Below are 19448 nucleotides of genomic sequence, written 5' to 3'. Positions count from 1 at the left end.
CACTAGAGAGAACACAAAGAAATCATTTATTTAAAGATCAAACTAAATCCAAAACAAGTTCACAAAGCCAACAGAAATGCAAGATACATAGACACACATAGCGAACATTCTCTTAAGTCAATTTCAAAATGTTGAAAGCTATTTAGGCAATAAAAATCACAAACTTTCCGCACTGCCAAGGTGAGGGAAATTACATTTCAAAGGCAATTCCAAAAAATCTAATCAAGACTTTTCTCAGGATCAATTTTTGGTATCCACATTTCCTCAGGATGTAATACAGGTGCCTGTCTTCGGAGTACGGATAAACCCAGAAGGCCACGAGCAAAAATCGTGATTAACTTTGAAGAGTTTAACTTGCACCCCTTGTATGATACCACAGGATACAATACTATAAACCGCCACCCTCACAAGATGAGTTACAGTTGCCATGGGTTAAATTTGCTGCCTGGAAAACAAATTTTAAGTCCTGCACCCAGAAGGGTCTGGGAATTGGCCGCAACAAAGACCAAGCCAGAACACCCCGGAGCCCAGATCTGCTCAGAGAACGCGCTCCACGTGTGCGCGCCTGCAAGCCCGGCTTCGCTTCCCGCCCGCGGGGAGCGCCCTTAGCTGCCCTACAGCGTTTGCGCCCGGACCGGGACGAGTAGAGGGGATGGAGGCCCTCAAGCCCTCGAGAATATAATAAATACCCGTTAGTCACACACCACACTACCTTCCTGCTAGCGCGAGGCAGGCAATTACCATCCACCAGCGGCAAGCAGCCAGCGTCTCACCCGGAGGGCAGGCCCGACCCCGCACTCGCCCCCAGCATGCGCGCGCGGCAGAGCGGGTACAGGGAGCGCAGCACTTAGTCCCGCCTCGCCCGGGGTGAACGTAAGATTGGCGCTGCTCGCAGCCAATCCGCTGGCAGCGAGTCTGTCTGTGAACGTTTCCGCAAGCTGCGCAGCGCCCGGCCTGTGGGCGTGTATCCGCGGCCGTAGCAGCCGGGCTGGTCCTGCTGCGAGCCGGCGGCCTGGAGTGGGGCGGCGGGTAAGTGGGCACGAACGCGACGGACGTTGTACAGTCGCCTTCGTCGGTAGGGAACTGCTGGCGGCCTAGGGTCGTCCTGACAGGGAAAAGTGAGGTCCGGCTGCATCTGCGGCGCCCTGCATGGCCGTGCGAGCCGTGGCCTCAGAGGCTCGTCCCCTACGCAAATCTTCGCTCCTCTTGCCGGGTCCTGACGTGACGTGCGGCTGCGAGAAGGAAGGGGCGGGTTGGGGGAGGTGCTGAGGTGGTAGCAGCGGCGGCCTTTGCTGAGTTTTCTCTGTCCCGGAGCGCTCAGGCTGTCGGTCTGGCAGGGGGAACTCCCTTGAGGGGCCGCTGCGGGTCGCCGTCTTCGGAGGCACCGGCGACGGCAGAGCCGACGGCCTCTTCACGGTCTGTAAGGTCATTGTTTGCCAGTCGCGGGGCAGCGCGGCAAACCTGCTGGGGAAAGGTTTTCTGGTTGGAATAGGATGAGTACCGCACCAGCTTTGCCTTCCAGCTGAGATGTAAATTTCAGGCCTCCATCCTGTGGAACGTGGGAAAACTATCTTGAGTGTTGGCATGTTCTAAGTAGTTTAAAATAATGTGTGATAAATGATGTGTGTTTAGACGAAAGATTTACACATATAAATTGGAGACTCTAGCGGTCTTAGTGTAACTAACTTTTCGTCCCCTTAACCCTTGATGCCTGTTCTATGGGTCTCTAGAGGGGAAGGAGCATTATACTCTGGAAACACTTGCTGGATGGGGATATGAGAAATTCCTCTCCGTATGCTAACTCCGTAATACAAGCGTTTGTGTATTTTAAAATCATAGCTGTTCCAAATGTAATCTAGCCTCGTTTTCCCCCTCCCTCGGATGATAGGTGTTCTTCAGGACAGTTTTATTTTAAGGAATTCTTAGACCCAAGTAAACACCATCATTAAAAGAACTGGTAACTATTACCAGTTCTTCCTTTGGAGTCCATCTTCAATGGAAAGGAGATGGGAAAACTTTTTTAAAAGAAGAAAGAAACTGAAGTTTTTTAATTGACTAGAGAAATATTCAGAAAACTCCTTATTTTCACCTAGATGTATCACAAAATTGAGAAACAAACATTATCCCTTGACCATGTAGATTTTACACCACATTATGTCAACGGCGTGTACCTTCCACATTCAGTATTCAGAAAGAAGTGATCTGAACTCTGACTATTCTTTATGGATACATTAAGTCAGATATAAGAGTCTGGCTACTTGACAGACTGGCTGGGTGAGTTCTGCTTTTTCTTTTTAATATAAATTTATTATGTTGGTAAATCTAGCTTTTGGCTTTTCACGTTGCTCTCATGATGTAAGAAAATGTACGTTCTCTTTCAGTTTGAATTTTCGTATTTAGTAAAACAGCATGCTAGAAAACAAACTTTAGGAAAGGCATTTTAACTACTTTTTAAATTAGAACCATGATAATAAGTCTTGTCTTACCATAAAGTCAAATGTTGACGATTCTTTACTGCTGTCAGCAGCATCTCTACAAGTAGCATATTTTGGATGGTGTTTGTGTGCTACTTCAAGATAACTAGGAAAAAATAATCATCGTAACACATGTACCTTGTCATGTCAGAATTGGGGGTGTTTAGGTTGCCAGTTATATCAGTGTTGATTCATTTTATTACTTTCCTACAGAGCAAACATGAATGTTGGAGTTGCCCACAGTGAAGTGAATCCAAATACCCGTGTCATGAACAGCCGGGGTATGTGGCTGACATATGCATTGGGAGTTGGCTTGCTTCATATTGTCTTACTCAGCATTCCCTTCTTCAGTGTTCCTGTTGCTTGGACTTTAACAAATATTATACATAATCTGGTAAGAATTTCACATTATACTGAACACTTAAAAGTTTTAGGTTTAGTGGTTGCCAGAAATTAAGGGGCGGAAGGAATGGAGTTATTGCTTAATGGGTACAGAGTTTTTAGTTTTGCAAGATGAAAAGAGTTGTGGATGTCGATGGTAATGGTGATGATTGCACAACAATTTGAATGTTTTTAATACCACTCAATTATACATTTAAAATCGCAGCACTTTGGGAGGCCAGGGCAGGTGGATCACAAGGTCAGGAGTTCAAGACCAGCCTTGCCAACATGGTGAAACCTTATCTCTACAAAAAATACAAAAATTAGCTGGGCGTGGCAGCACATGCCTGTAGTCCCAGCTACTCTGGAGGCTGAGGCAGGAGAATCCCTTGAACCTGGGAGGCAGAGGTTGCAATGAGCCAAGCTCATGTCACTGCACTCCAGCCTGGGTGACAGAGTGAGACTTTGTCTCAAAGGAAAAAAGCGTCTAAGATGGTAAACTTTATGACATGTGTGTTTAAACACAGTTTTTAAAAAAGCTTAAGGTTTTGTGATATATACAACTTAGTTTTTTTAACAGCTTTTTTGGAGATATAATTCACATGCAATAAAATCCACCCATTTAAAGTGTATAGTGTAGTGGTTTTTAGTATATAAGACTTAATTTTGAAGAATTCTAATCTGGGATAGAATTTTCTTTTTTCTTTCACACTTTATTTCAAAACTGGGCCTTTTTCTAAGTAAGACTTTTTTTTCTCATTGTATAAAATCTAGAAAATAGATCATTTTAGTTTTAATCCTTGTTAACTTATCTATCTAAATTGTATAAGTATTCTTTACTGTTTCAGTATTTAAGTGTTGAACTTAATCATATCTTATGTGATTCACGCTCTTATGGTGCCTTAGCTGCTGCTTGTTGAGTATCACTCTCTTGTATTAGTGCTAACAGAGTAGCAAAGTTTTGATTGACTCTACTGACTGTATTATGCAGCCCTGGAAATTGCCTTTTACAAAAACAAAAAATCCTGACAGCGACTTTTCTAGTTTTAATAGCCTATTAAAGTAACATGAAAAGGAGGAAATACAGTTAGTTGAAAATTTTAATTGAATCCAGTTTAGCAGTACATTTGTTGAAAGATATTTTTTAAAATTAACTTAAAGCATTAAGATAGGAAAACAGGAGAAATTGATTTTTTAAAATTAACATTTATTTTGGCCAGGTGCAGTGGCTCACGCCTGTAATCCCAGTGCTTTGGGAGGCTGAGGCGGGCAGATCACTTGAGGTCAGGATTTCGAGACCAGCCTGGGCAACATGGTGAAACCTGACACCCTGTCTCTACAAAAAATACAAAACCTTAGTCAGTATGGTGGCAGCACATCTGTAGTCCCGGCTACTCGGGAGGCTGAGATGGAAGAATCGGGAGGCTGAGGTGGGAGAATCGCTTGAGCCTGGGAGGCGGAGGTCACAGTGAGTCAAGATTGTGCCACTGCACTCCAGCCTGGGTGACAGTGAGACCCTGTCTCAAATAATAACAATAATAATAATATTTATTTTCTATCTTCTGGAGTATATTTGAAGTTGACTGGAGGAGGACAAGAATGATGTGCTGGTAGACATGATAAATACGTGTCCATTTAGTCCATTTTATGTGATAGACTTTGTAAGGGCAAAAGATATTTTCTTTTAAATAGTGACTTCTCTGAAATATTTTACACTAATCATCTCCCTTTTGTTGAAACTTCCTTTGGCTTCCATAGGATCACTTTCACCGGCATGTATTTCTGACCTTCTCTTTCTTCTTATGGAGTCTTCCTTCTCTTTTCCTCTCTTAAATATTTCTATTCCCAAGGTTCTTTTCTTCATCTCTTCTTATGCTATGTATTCTACCTAGGTTACTTCATCTACCCATATTTTCAGTTTCTACCTGTAGAATAAGGATGCTCCTATTTATTTGTATCACCAGATTACCTTGCACCTTAAACCAAACAAGTATAAATGGAACTTATCTTATTCCAGATTAGTCCCTTACCACCCACAATCTGCTCCTCTGACTTCACTACTAATCTTTTCTAAAGGCCAAGCCGGACAGCTGAATGTTAATGGTAAAGCAATTAATACACAGGTTGAGCATCCCTAATCGGAAACCCAAAATAGAAAATGTTCTAAAATTCTAAACTTTTTTAGCACCAACATGGTGCCACAAGTGGAAAATTCCATACCTGACCTCCTGACAGGTTGCAATTAAAATGCAGTCAAAACTTTATTTCATGCACAAAATTATTAAAGATACCATATAAAATTATCTTTAGGCTGTGTGTGTATGATGTATATGAAACATAAATGAATTTCATATTTAGACTTGGGCCCTGTCCCCAAGATATCTCATTATGTATATACTGATATTCCAAAATCCAAAACAATCCAAAATCTGAAACACTTCTGCTCCGGAGCATTTTGGATAAGGAATACTCAACCTGTAACGTATAGTCCAAATAGACTGTTTAGAGAGTAAAATGGAGCTCTGGTAATAACTACTACAAGAGAATAGGTATAATCAGAACCATCCAATGCAAACAAGAATACAAAGTCACCTAAGTCTTAGGATAACTTCTTTTCCTTTATATTCCATATCCATTTTGCTCAGAGCACTGTCTTCTACTGCTTTACTCTCAACTTGATCCCCATACCCTCATTTTTTCCACAAGTAAATTACTCGGATAAATCAAATGGTCTTCTTGATGCTTCTCTACCCTTCTCCATTCCAACTTGGCAGAGTGATGTTTTAAAAATGCGTGCTTGCTCAAGTCATACTCTTAAGTCTTTCAGTGATTATCTATTGCAGTCATGGTAAAATCCAAGTTTCTTGTGTGACATATAAGACCAGTTGATAACAGTGCAGAAACAAGGAGACTTCACCTTATCTCAACCATCTCTAAATACAGGCTATACACTAGCAATAAAATCATCTGCTCTCATTTTATTGCTTTGGCTTAAGCTATTCTACTATATTTTCTTTTCACCTGGACCAAGTACTCTTTTGTTTTTAAGAGACTGGCGTGATCATAGCTCCTCCCACCTTAGCTTCTCAAGAAATTTGAGGACTACAGGCACATGCTGCCACATCCGGCTAATTTGTTTTTATTTTAATAGTGATAGGGTCTCACTATGTTGCCCTGGCTGGTCTTGAACTCCTGGCCTCACACAATCCTTCTGCACCAGCCTCCAAAAGTGCTGGGATTACAGGCATGAGCCACCATGCCCAGCCATTTTGTTTTTTTTACAGAGACAGGGCCTCATTCTGTTACCCAGGCTGGAGTGCAGTGGCATGATCATAGTTCACTGCAGCCTGGAACTCCTGGTCTTAAGTGATCCTCCTGCTTCAGCCTCCCAAGTAGCTAGGACTATAGGTGTGTGCCACCATGCTCATCTGATTGACTGCTTGAGATGGGGATCTTGCTATGTTACCCAATCTTGTCTCAAACTCCTGGCCTCAAGTGATCCTCCTGTCTTAGCCTCCCAAAGCATGAGTGAGCCATGGCACTCAGGGCCTACTTTCATTTTTTTGAGAGGGAGTATCTCTGTGTCATCCAGGCTGGAGTGCAGTGGCACAGTCTTGGCTCACTGCAACCTGCACCTCCCAGGTTCAAGCGATTCTCCTGCCTCAGCCTCCTGAATCGATGGGACTACAGGCATGCACCACTACACCCAGCTAATTTTTGTATTTTTAGTAGAGGTGGGGTTTCACCATGTTGTCTGGGCTGGACTTGAACTCCTGACCTCAGGTGATCCACCTGTCTTGGCCTTCCAAAATGCTGGGATTACAGGTGTGAGCTACGATGCCCAGCCCTCTCTCTAGTATTTTAATACCCCTCCCTGCTTCCTGCTCTCCTACAGCAAAACTGTCCCTCCAGGAATCTACACAACTCCCATGCTGCATCCTTTTATCATGTAGTTGTCACTGTTTTATAATTAGCAGTTTATCTCTTTATGTTTTAATTTTTGTATCTCTAAAAACTTATTTAAATGTTTGCTGAATAAGTTAGTCTTTTTTTTTTTTTTTGAGATGGAGTCTCACTGTCAGCTAGGCTGGAGAGCAGTGGCGTGATCTCAGCTCACTGCAACCTCCGCCTCCTGGGTTCAAGCGATTCTCCTGCCTCAGTCTCCTGAGTAGCGGGGATTACAGGTGTGCACCACCACGCCCGGCTAATTTTTGTATTTTTAATAGAGACGTTGTTTCACCATGTTGGTCAGGCTGGTCTCGAACTCCCAGGTGATCTGCCCACCTTGGCCTCCCAAAGTACTGAGCATGAGCCACCACACCTGGCCAAGTTAGTCTTTTCCATTCTCCAATGGCACATGTATTAAATATATTTTAGAAGCCATCCCTGCACCACCACCACCCCCTAACCTTGTTTCAAATTGGTTGACCATGGACAAATGATTGGTAATTACACTGTATAGAAAGCAAACCTCTGATTTATTTGTTATTAGTTCACCACACTAAAAACTTAGCCATAGGAGTTGCAATTACATGACTCCAAATTTGTTTCCTTTGAAGATAGCCACAATAAACTAATTAAAAATCTGAAATATATATTGAATGCCTTTAAAAATAAGAAAATGGACCCAATTGTTACACCCAGTTAGAAAAATAGTGTATTTGCCTTTCTGAAAGAAACCTACAGTGGTTGTTTTATTAAGTGCTACCTCATCCTTAAAGGTTATGCTTCACAAGATTCTTGGCCCAGCTTTAAAAATGAATGATTCATTTTGATTCAGTAGGTATTAGTAAGGATTAGCCATGAGCTACATACTTTTGTTCCCTAATTCTTTTAATGTAGGAATAATGATCACAAACATTTTATATAAAATAATTTAAAAAATAATACTGGGGCAGAAGATATATGGCCAGATAAAGATTTTATTATTTTCACTGAAAAGATGTATAAAATAAACGGATGTATAAAATAAACTGTTTCAATATTCTAAACACTAGTTAAGTCTATACAGTTTGAAGGAAATAATGAGAGGATGATTATTCTCTTAGATTCTAATATGTATGTGGTCTGGAATAGATGTTCTTAACTTTTGGGGTCCTATACCCCTGAGAATTTGAAAACATACTTTCTGTTTTATAATTCACTTTAAAGCCCATATGAAAATGGTTTTGTAGTGCTTACAGAATAAATACTCCTTGGCATAATGTCATCTTCCAGTATTTCTAATGTTGGAAGTGTCCAGTGTCTAATGTCTTGCAGGGTCCGGTGCTTACTCCTAGTGTATTCAGGCTAATGGGAAAACAAACATCATTCCAACAACTCTAACACGATATAGTGTACTGTAATCGTATTTTCAATAAAAGTGTATACAACTACATAAACAGGAGATTAATTATTACTAATGAGGTAGGTTTTTCTAAGGAATTGTTATTTGAGCTAAACCTTTAAGAATGAGGTAATTAATGAGGTAGCATCAAGACTTTTGCCACAGCAACAACGAACCTTTCCCTCCCCTGCCATTTGCTGAGTATTCTGATTGTACCTTTGATAGCAATTTCTGCCCTACTTTCTAGCTGTTTATGCATATCTTTTTTTCCTTACCATCTCTTAGAGGATTAAATTTCTCCAAGGCTTGGGTACATCTCATTCAATTTCATATGTGCGTATATGTCCTGAATCTTGTACATATAAGCCACTTATTAAATATTTGGTGGGTTAAATCTAATTGAACATGAGTCCTTTCCTCCATAGCTTACGTGTTATTGCAGCTAAATGACTTCTGAATTGCCTAATGGAAAAACTAGGAAGTAGACTAAGCCTTGAAAGGAAGGGCTTGGTTAACTTGGTATCATATAAAATTTCAAATCCATAATTTTTCTACATAATCATTAAAAGTTGAGGTAAGAAAAATGACATCACATTGTGGCGTCTAGAAGGAAACATTTTGTGTCATGATAATATTTAGGCATTATCCTTTACAGTGTCTCAAGCAGTGATCCTGAATGAAACACTGCCTATCAGTCTAAATGGGTATCATAATCTCAAGGAAACCAGATCTACTCTCTATTGGTTTTACTCTATCCTAACTATTAATAAAACTGTTATATGTTTCATATGATCTGACAGATCTGACAGAATGGCTTTTAGTAATGTTATTTGCTTTGAGTTTTAAAAACTGACTTCAGAAGAAACACTATTGAGGCACAATGGCGATTTGAAAAGGGAATTGAGTGGAACATTATACCTATTATATCAAACTATTTTTGTTGCTTTGGAAGAGAACTATTAAAAAAGCAGTCGTCATATTAAATATCTCAAAACTATTTTCCCGATAGATTTTAATCATTTTATTGTTTTCTACCAGTTTGTATGTCTTCATCATTTTTTAAGTATCATCAAATTCACTAATATACCCTGAAGAAAAACCTCCTGTACATTGGGGAAGAAGTAATCCTATTTCCTAATAGGAAAAGTGTAGGAAAATCTGAACGTAAAGATACAAAGCTACACTGATACTTATTTTCAATTTAATGAAAAGAAATGCAAACAGGTTACTTTCAGTTGACCTTTTACGAATTCTCATTTAATAATATTTATATACCCCAGAAAGTTCTATTTTATTATAATGAAACTGGCCACAGCCTTTCACTGTTATATCAAAGCACAAAATGAACTCAGTTAAATCTCACACTCTCTCACAAACAGCTTGGAACCTTGTTAATGCTACTGACAAAGACTAATTTTGTATTTAATATTGATCATTTCTGCCCCCTTGCTTGTTTTCCAGGGGATGTATGTATTTTTGCATGCAGTGAAAGGAACACCTTTCGAAACTCCTGACCAGGGTAAAGCAAGGCTCCTAACTCATTGGGAACAACTGGACTATGGAGTACAGTTTACATCTTCACGGAAGTTTTTCACAATTTCTCCAATAATTCTGTAAGTGGCAGAAATGTTTAGGTATGAGGAGGATTGGATAAGAGGAAAATATCCTTTCATCAGATTGAACTGGAATTAGAAACAGCATTTTGTTGAAAACTTCTATCAATAAGTGGCACCTCGGATAGAATATAAATTATAGACAATTTTTAACCAGTTGATAATAAATTAGTTTTCACTTCAGTCAGTACATATGAAGACAATATTACATGCTAATCAGTGCACCTAGACATGTAGGATATACAGGTCAAATGTATTCCAGCTCCCGTTCTTAGGTTTTATATAAGGACACAAAATACATAATCATATTCTATATTGCACTGTCAGATTAATCTCCCTAAGCAATGATTTAGACAATCAGAAGAATTTCACTGGCCACCTAACCTATTAAGATATTCAGACTCCTTGGGAAAGAGTATGGTTTCGAAAAAAAGAGGTCAGGGTTTCATTACAGGACAGACCTAGGTGGGGTCCTATATATATCACTCAGCCAGCTTGGTTTGCTCATATATAAAATTCTAGCTAGTGATACCTAATTCAATGCTAATGCTGTAAGAAATAAATGAGATAATATCTACCTGGATAGCATGTAACCTGTATCTGGTATCTAATTTCTTTCTCTTATCTGATGTTCTGCACCTTCCAGAAAATAGTTCTTACCGCATTTTCCCCTGATGTAAATATTTTATCCCCACCCAACTCCTACCTGGCCTTCTAAGCAGCATTTCTTGAATATTTCATGTGTAGTCCTATTTCTGTCTTTGTTCAAATCATATCTCCTACCTGAAATGCCGCTTCCTTTTTTCCCCAGCTTTATTGAGGTATAATTGACAAATAAAAAAATGTGTATATGTTTTATTTTGTCTCTCCAAAGAATTTACCAGTGCATGGATTGCTTTGAATCCCACAGTAAGTACAGTGGCCTACACATAATAGAGGTATTGCTCATATATCTTAATATTCTGCACCATCTAGCTTAAACATAATAATGTCCATGATAGTGTCAGCACAGCCTGGCGTAGCACAGAAGACTTCTCGGAGGTGGATGTTGGAAATCCTTATGCTAGAACTTAAGAGAGAATAGGTTTTAGATATTTAAGTAAGGGAAGGCATTTTTCAAGTGAAAGGAATAAACTGATCATAAAATAATGGGGTCCTTTTTCCTTAATTTATAGCCCTTTGAGGAAATTTTGAACTGGTTTAGTCCCATATAAAATTAACCTCAAAGAAAAGTGTCAGTGAGGTCTAATAAAAATAAACGTAAGCTACGTGGGAAGCTGAGGCAGGAGATGGTTTGAGACTAGCAGTTGGAGGCTGCAGTGAGCTCTAGTCATATGCTGTACTCCAGTTTGGGCAACAGAGTAAGACCCGATTTATTAAATAAATAAGTGAATGAATGCATGCATGCCTGTAATAACAAAAATATTGGTTATTCAGATGGCCCTGAATTTGGATTTTGGCTCAACCCCTTTGAAGCTCTGTGACTTTTGGCCATTTTCTTCAAAGGCTCGGTTTTCTCATCTGTAAAACATTGAAGATTGCATCATAATACATGTAAAACGCCTGACATATTCTGAAGTTTTAATCACAGCTGTCACACAAAAGGTTAACTGAGATGTACCTGTGTACAGTGTCCATATTTCTCAAAATATATTTTTGACCAACAGGTATGATTTCAAATATTCTGATTAAATTGCTTACTTAACTGAAGAAATAGCATTAAAGCCATCTATATAGCATTAAGACTTTTCAAAGTGCTTTCACATTTTCTTACTTAACTATTTGTCAGGTAGGTGTGACATGGAATGTTATTCCAGATTTTTTTTTTTTGAGACAGAGTCTCGCTCTGTTGCCCAGGCCAGAGTGCAGTGGCGTGACCTCGGCTCACTGCAACCTCCACCTCCCAGGTTCAAGCGATTCTCCTGCCTCAGCCTCCCCAGTAGCTGGGACTACAGGTGTGCGCCACCATGCCCAGCTACTTTTTGTATTTTTAGTAGAGATAGGGTTTCACCATGTTGACCAGGCTGGTCTTGAACTCCTCACCTTAGGTGATCCGCCTGCCTCGGCCTCCCAAAGTGCTGGGATTACGGGCATGAGCCACCATATTCCAGATGTTTAGGTAAAGAAACAGACTCAAATGCATTACCTTGTTGAAGATCTTGCACCTAGTTGGAGTTAAGAGCTCAGGTTTAAACCCTAAACTACTATCTTGTAATACAGGTCTCTTTCCAATATAGCTGTTGGCAAATAAATGTTACCACACTGATTCCCACCTGGGTTTTGCATACCATCAGAGGGTTGTGTAAGTTTTTGAAAGAGGCAAGTAATTTTCATATAATCTACACACAAAATTCGTTTAAAACACAAAAAGGGGACATATGCTAGGTTATAGTCAAAAGAACCCATTATAAGATTTATTATTTCTAACCTATCCCAGATTGTAGATTAAACCTGTAATGATGGTGGGAAATGAAATGAGTTTGCTAAATGCAAGTGATGTCCTATTTTGTTCAGTAAAGGAAGTATAAATTTAGTCTTCAAGTATATGAAAGCAGGAAGAAAGAATTTCAGAATTGAGGAATATGGTTTATACTCGAGAAATAATTTTCTGACTGTAGTTTGCAAAATAGGTGGAAGATTGTAGGATTTCTCAGTCTAGATGGTTCTAAAAATGTATAAAATTCTCTGACTGTGATTTTTTGTCATACTTGGAAGTAGCTTCTCTCTTCTAGCCATATTACACAAGATACTTATTTTCCCTTATGAGAAACTAATGTCAGTAAAGACTATTAGAATACTTTCCTTGTGTACTGCAAAAATAGACAAACACCTAAATAGAAACTAACTTCTTAGTTATGAACAAATAAGACATGATGTTTTATTCTTTACATCTTATCTGTGTTATTCCATTAGTAATCAGATGATGTGCCTGCACCTTGATATACCCGTAGGTAAAACTAAACATTCTGGACTTTGTGATTTATGGTTTTAAAGGTGCTTTAGGCTTGGGGCTTGTTAAAACAAATTCTCAGTTGGATATCCAAAAACATACATGCATTTGATTATTAAAAAGCAGCTGGAATGGTACAACAGGAATGGTACAACAGTGTCTTTCAAGTTACCAGTTAAACTGGTTACAGAGCTGCTCAATCAACTACAGTATGAAAATGAGAACATCAAAAGGGCAACCAAATATTTATTTCCTTCAAAGATAGGAATTGTACTAATGCACTAAAACCCCATTTTTTCGGAGCTCTGCAGTAGAGGTTTTTAACCTGTGAGTCATAAAACTTTTTGAGAATAAGATGAATGCTTTGAATCCGGATCTTTCTCAGAAACATACATGGAAATACAGAACCATACCTGTAATTACAGAGGGCGTATGAACCCTAGTTTGAAAGCCTTGCTTTAAAGGATGCAATGTGTTCTATTAAATGTATTTAATACAATTACAGAAATGGAAAATGTGGACCTCCATTAAACAAATTTTTTAGTTCCTAATGAGATAAAACGTGGGGCCAAACTAAAATGGTTCCTCTTATTTTAGTGCTCAGAAATAGTTTTATTTTTAGGTATTTATGCTTTAGTGGCCTTTTTTTTCTACCTTTAAAATTGTTTAAGTTCTAAGTAATTTTATTTTTGGATGTTATATATATTCTTAACTTTTATCTCTACAGATATTTTCTGGCAAGTTTCTATACGAAGTATGATCCAACTCACTTCATCCTAAACACAGCTTCTCTCCTGAGTGTGCTAATTCCCAAAATGCCACAGCTACATGGTGTTCGGATCTTTGGAATTAATAAGTATTGAAATGTTTTGAAACTGAACAAAAATTTTTACAGCTGCTGAATTTCTTATAAGAAAGGAGTGGTTAGTAAACTGCACTGTTTCTGTGATAATGTGAAATAAGAAGTATTTACATTGGAGGGCCAATGGCTGGTCCTTCAAGTGCTGTTTTGAAGTGCAGATTTCCATTAAATGATGCCGCTGTTTAATACATCTGGTATATTTCTGAAGAGGGGCTTTATAAGCAGGCTGGGCAGGCCCAGCTTGTAAGTTCAAGGGCATCACAGTGAGGGTGTAGTAGATAAATTCAAAGAAATAAGAGATTTGTAAAAAACTAGGACCAGCTTAACTTATAATGAATGGGCATTGTGTTAAGAAAAGAACACTTCCAATCATTCAGCCATGGTTAGTTAAAGCAGACTTACATGTAAACCGGAATCATCTCTACAAGTTTATTAAAGATTATTTTTATTACCATACATATTTCTCTTGTTTTATGTAAGAGGATGTATATCCTCTTGTTTTATACAAACCATTTCTCACTTATGAGGGTACGTTTTTGGTTTTGCTGGCTCAATATTGTGTATTGGTCAGTGAGGCCATTTTTACATTTATTACATTACAGAGTTCATGGAGGTTCACCTTTGTGACTGGTGATAGAAAATAGCCAAGTATCTTACAAGCAGCCTCTGAGTCAGTGTTCTAATTTTGGAACAAAGCGGGTTTTACTGCTTTTCCAACACAAGGCTGCTAAACCAATTAAGAAAATAATTTATTTCTTTCAAGCAACTAAAAAGTAATGGTAATTTAAAGGTGTCTGCTTATTTGGTTGAACAATTTAATTGGCAAAGTTTGTCATCATTTGAAAAAGGAAATACAAAAGGAACAACCATATAGCCAACCTGTGGCAGAAATGATGTCTCTAGCAATATTACCAAAGTAAGTAATGGAGTCTTTTTTGGCAGGTCTGCAGTAAAAGATAACATTTTCTTTTCTTAGTCCTCCTGCTCTCAACCCCCATATTTTGCCCATGAATATTTTGCCTTTGAATACGTGGGTTTTAGTATATATAGCCCAAAATGGTAACTGTCTCCAGAACAGCAACCACATTGAATTCTTGTGACTTAGGAAAGCTTCCTATAGTTGCGGACATTAATTGCAAGAAATAACTATATACTGCTTTGAGAAGTAAACGTAAACATGTCAAAAAAAACAAAGTTCAGATATGGGACAAAATTTAAAAATTCAGTAACATTTATAAACATAATTGAATGAAAAGAGTTGTAGACCAACTTAAACATCAATTCGTGTCAGTAAACTGACTTTTGGGGGTAATGATCATTGTTTTGTATTTCAAAAGTATTGAGTTTAGAAATCAGTTGTATGATACTACCTTTGTATGTCTGTCTTTTCCCATGTATTTTTAAATAACTGGTGATCCATAATTTAATAAAATTTTTCCTTGGTGTAAGATTATTTCAAAAGCTCTCCAAATTTAGTCATCAAAATTAAAGTGACATATTTCAAGTTTATTTTAAGCAACTGAATTTGTAAAATTAAAGTAACAAAAAACATTCATTTTTCTTTATTTTAAAGTTCATCTCAAAAGGCTTACTTTTTTAAACATACTTCAGAGACAGAAGTCTCCCTCTAATACATGCTTTCTTCACTGCTTTCTCCTGTCAATGCTTTAAAAATATTTACTCAGCAGATATTTGAAGGGCCCACTCTGTTACAAGAATTATGTTAGGTACTGAGGATAGTCTGTAAACAAGACAAACCAACTCCCTTCCCTTTGATGGCTACAGTCCAGTTTCAAACAAAATCTATAATGACTATTACTTGGAACAAAATAAATTGCCATGCCATAAATGCTCCTCACTTCAAGTCAGGAGACATAATGGCAGTTTCTAAGGAGTCATGAGCTCAGAAATGCCACTGATTTTAGCATTCATTGGTGGATCTTTCTTGCAGCAATTATTACTGTGGAGTTCTAGTGATGATTTTCTGTTTCCCTTATTCCTTCTATAATTACTTATTGGAATCTTTTATAAGGAAGATTTGTCTCTTCTCCCTCATTTACTTATTTATTAAATCACTTATACTCTGGACTCATGGATATTTCATTCTTTGGGTTATAATCCATTATCATGATTTGTTGCTCAAATTTTCCTCCAGCTTTGACCATTAGGAGCTCTTACAACTTGACTGCTGTGTCCCTTTGACTTGACCCCATCCTTTTTCTAGGTTTATGGTATTACTGTCTATTGAATTATAAAGATCCTAAGGGACATAATATCTCCTTGACTAATACCTATGTGAATTAGCTTATAGAGCTATATGAGGCTAAGTTAGAGAAGCCCTTAGACACCATGTAATTCAACCCCCTGCCTTAACTTTTTTTTTTTTTTTGAGATGGCTGGAGCCGGGTTTTTTTGGTCTCCCAGGCTGGAGCACAGTGATGTGATCCCAGCTCACTGCAACCTCTGCCTCCCGTGTTAAAGCAATTCTCCTGCCTCAGCCTCCTGAGTAGCTGGGATAATGGGTGTGTGCCACCACACCCAGCTAATTTTGTATTTTTAGTAGAGATGGGATTTCACCATGTTGGTCAGGCTGGTCTCAACCTCCTGACCTCAAGTGATCTGCCCGCTGGGCCCCCTACCTTAGCTTGAATCTTCATTAATTACCACCCTTCTGTTTAGTTCTGTTTTAATAATAATATTAATAGAAGAGGACTTATAAGAAGTATATTCTAGTTTTGTAATGGAATTTACAATTTGTTGTATATTGAGTCAAAAATCTAATCTTTATATAACTCTTCAACTATTTAAAGATAACTTTTAAATTTGTGTCAGCAGCATGGAATAAATATTACTAGAGCCTTCATCATTTTCGATATGATATGGTTTCAGATTTCTCCCACTATCCTAGTAATTCTGCTCTAAGTTCCAGTTTATTCCTTATTATATAGCACAAGAGTTAAATACAAGAGGTGATCAGATATGCTGTGAAAGAGTACCACTTGCCCTGTTCTGGATGCTTTTTTTTTAACGCTGCCTAATACCACTTTAGTTTTTTATTTTGACAACTACATATCACTGATTCACTATGTCACTAAAATCTTAAATCTTCAATATATAGTGCTGTTAAATTATGGTTACCCTTCACATATTAAATTGATTTATTAAACCAAACTCTTAAGACATTTTTCCTATAGAACTCTATCTTGTTAGATTTTAGTTTATTGATTCATCTTGTCTAGCTAAAGCTTAATCTTGATTTTCATGCAGTATATTTCTCCTGTGTCTTCTATATTATATATGTCATCAATAAGTATCACCCAAAAATAACCTTATGCTAGTCATGAAGAACACAAATGGAGCAACCCAGTGTCAACCAGTGCAATTTAATAGTCTTTCTAACAGGATAGAAAGAAAAGAGTAATTCCCAAAACAGTAACATGGATAGTACATGTCAATGTGAGAAATGTGAACAAGTTCAGTACTAAAAAGACATGTCTAGGTAAAATACCCTAAAAGGAGGTTTGGAGTAGTGCAAGGCAGGGGAGGGGAAGGTAAGTAGAATAGCAGAGATAAACTCTCTATTGTGTCAGAAAGAAAATAATGAGATGTATCACATTTTACTCCCTAATCTCAGTTCCAGGTAAAAATGATCCAGTGATTTAGCAAGTAGTTTGTTATGTTGGGTTTAAAATTTTTCATATAGCTACAAATGAATGCAAGAGAATTATAAACATCAAAGTCAGAATCCTGAATGTATCAAGTATATAGGACACAGGGCTTCAACTGTATTGGATGATTTTATCTCAAGTTGAATGTTGGCCTCACAGAAGTTGTTTATAGTATTTCCTTTTTTCAAAACCTGAAACATTTCATAATTAGAAAACAGTAAAAAAAAAAAAATTGGGTTTTCAGTGTAGTACTGTAATTTATTTCATTTCTTGACTAATGATTCAAGCCCTTGATAAATAATGGTTATGGAATGACATGTGTAGCTCTCAAGTTCTAACTAATATTAAGTTTAGCAGATAAAGCAGTTTATCACTGTGTCCGTTCACTCGTACTGCATAAGTATGTGCTGATAAAATAATCTTAAATACAAGGATTTTAGTAAAGAAATAAGCTACTTCATTAACATTGTAAAATAAATAGTTTTAAGATATAAAATATGAAAGGAATTTACAGTGTATAGATTTTCTGACTTTCCAATTATGCAATTATAAATTTTTATTGATAATCTTATTTTGAAAACCCCCGAGTTTTCAAATATTCTGCATTTATGTTGACTATTTCACCAAGATGATAAAACATGCAGTATTTTCCTCATTTTATAATTTTTATAGTGAGAACAGAGAAGCCAGATGATTTATTAGTTATTGCTGGTAAAAATACAGAGATCCTTTGAAACATTTGTCTCTCCTAGAATTCTCATCAAACCATATGCTTCTAACACATTACTTAACAGTCATGGGGAGTATGTGGGAACGACAAGAGACTCACCCTCTCCCTTCCCTGCCAAAACCACACATAGACCCACACACTTGAAAAATAAGGAAATAAGATCATCTAGTATGGAGATTCCTCAAAAATTAAAATTATATCCAGCAGTTCCACTCCTGGGTATATACCAGAAGTGAAAGCAGGAACTTGGACAGATATTTGTACATTTTTGTTCACAGCAGCATTATTCACAATAGCCAGAAGATGGAAGCAATCCAAGTGTCCATCAAGGGATGAATGGTTAAAAGAAATGTGACATATACACACAATGGAATATTATCCAGCCTTAAAAAGGAAGAAAATTCTGATACATATTACATCCTGGATGAATCTTGAAGACATTATGACGTGAAATAAATCACAAAATGACACATACTGTGTAATCTCACTTTTATGAATTCCTAGAGTAATCAAATTCAAAGACAAAGTGGAATGGTGGTTGCTAAGGGTTGGAAGGCAGAAGGAATGGGAGCTTATTGGTTTTTTTGGTTTTCTTTTTTGCTTTTTGTTTTTTTTTTGAGATGGAGTCTCCCTCTGTTGCCCAGGCTGGAGTGCAGTGGCACAATCCCGGCTCACTGCAACCTCTGCTTCCCGGGTTCAAGTCAATCTCATGCCTCAGCCTCCCACGTAGCTGGGATTACAGGCATTCATCACCACACCCAGGTAATTTTTGTATTTTTAGTAGAGACGGCCATCATGTTAGCCAGGCTGGTCTCGAACTCCTGACCCCAGGTAATCCGCCCACCTCAGCCTCCCAAAGTGCTGGGGTTACAGGAGCAAGCCACTGTGCCCAGCTGGGAGCTTACTGTTTAATGGGTACAGAATTTCAGTTTGGGAAGAGGAAAAGGTTCTGGAGCTAGATGGTAGTCATGGTTGCATAGCAATGTGAATGTACTTAGTTCCTTTGAACTTAAACATGGTTAAAATGGTAAATTTTGTTATGTAAATTCTACCGCAATAAAGTTCAGAAAAGTTAATTTGTAAAATAAGCATAATGGCTCAGCAAACAAAACCCAAAATATCTTCCAAAGACCTGATAGTATTATCACTAATGAAAGAATGTTCCACATCAAGAGATACTGGTCAGCAAAGAAAATTTAACAGGAGAAAGGATGGGCTGGCGCAGCGCAGTGGCTCATGCCTGTAATCCTGGCACTTTGGGAGGCCGAGGCGGGTGGATCACGAGGTCAAGAGATGGAGACCATCCTGGCCAACATGATAAAACCCCATCTCTACTAAAAATACAAAAATTAGCTGGGCATGGTGGCGTGCGCCTGTAGTCTCAGCTACTCGGGAGGCTGAGGTAGAAGAATCGCTTGAACCCGGGAGGCAGAGGTTGCAGTGA

General features: G+C 38.1%; 3 protein-coding genes across 12 annotated transcripts in view; 1 reads left to right on the top strand and 2 right to left on the bottom strand.

Annotated features, from left to right (window-relative positions):
* The window catches only part of PMS1 (PMS1 homolog 1, mismatch repair system component), a 91283-nt gene extending 90072 nt beyond the window's left edge, over positions 1–1211 (bottom strand). For 3 of the 6 annotated variants that reach the window (XR_001884056.1, XR_001884054.1, XR_001884058.1), the window contains exon 1: positions 713–1211. The gene's annotated coding sequence lies outside the window, so the exon portion shown is untranslated. The remainder of the gene's footprint in view (positions 1–712) is intronic. The other 3 variants (XR_001884057.1, XR_001884055.1, XM_017865592.1) reach the window with 1 other exon arrangement.
* LOC108524486 (uncharacterized) lies at positions 1–2087 on the bottom strand. The gene has a single exon (XM_017865611.1). It carries the CDS (start codon positions 1584–1586, stop codon positions 1095–1097), a length of 492 nt encoding a protein of 163 aa, XP_017721100.1. The 5' UTR covers positions 1587–2087; the 3' UTR covers positions 1–1094.
* ORMDL1 (ORMDL sphingolipid biosynthesis regulator 1) lies at positions 922–14449 on the top strand. 5 transcript variants are annotated; one of them, XM_017865639.1, is made up of 5 exons: positions 922–1029; positions 2688–2868; positions 9643–9794; positions 12032–12113; positions 13472–13545. In XM_017865639.1, exons 2-5 carry the CDS (start codon positions 2695–2697, stop codon positions 13502–13504), a joined length of 441 nt encoding a protein of 146 aa, XP_017721128.1. In that variant the 5' UTR covers positions 922–1029; positions 2688–2694; the 3' UTR covers positions 13505–13545. The 5 variants fall into 5 exon arrangements, with proteins under 5 accessions (XP_017721128.1, XP_017721107.1, XP_017721113.1 ...); XM_017865634.1 differs by lacking the exons at positions 922–1029; positions 12032–12113 and adding exons at positions 1324–1416; positions 2140–2274 and having other exon boundaries at positions 13472–14449; XM_017865618.1 differs by lacking the exon at positions 12032–12113 and having other exon boundaries at positions 924–1029; positions 13472–14449.
* The last annotated feature ends 4999 nt before the right edge of the window (positions 14450–19448 follow it).

The sequence above is a fragment of the Rhinopithecus bieti genome, unplaced genomic scaffold, assembly GCF_001698545.2.
Source record: "Rhinopithecus bieti isolate Rb0 unplaced genomic scaffold, ASM169854v2 scaffold_2827, whole genome shotgun sequence".
NCBI lineage: Eukaryota > Metazoa > Chordata > Mammalia > Primates > Cercopithecidae > Rhinopithecus > Rhinopithecus bieti.
Note: the sequence above shows the minus strand (reverse complement) of the source record. Positions and strands in the feature narration are given on the sequence as shown.

Excerpts from the sequence above, each read along its gene's own strand:
- LOC108524486 (XM_017865611.1), bottom strand. The coding sequence starts at position 1,586 with ATGCCAACACTCAAGATAGTTTTCCCACGTTCCACAGGATGGAGGCCT.
- ORMDL1 (XM_017865618.1), top strand. The coding sequence starts at position 2,695 with ATGAATGTTGGAGTTGCCCACAGTGAAGTGAATCCAAATACCCGTGTC. Across the intron at positions 2,869-9,642 it reads CAAATATTATACATAATCTG|GGGATGTATGTATTTTTGCA; the intron begins GTAAGAATTTCA and ends CTTGTTTTCCAG. Across the intron at positions 9,795-13,471 it reads ACAATTTCTCCAATAATTCT|ATATTTTCTGGCAAGTTTCT; the intron begins GTAAGTGGCAGA and ends TTATCTCTACAG.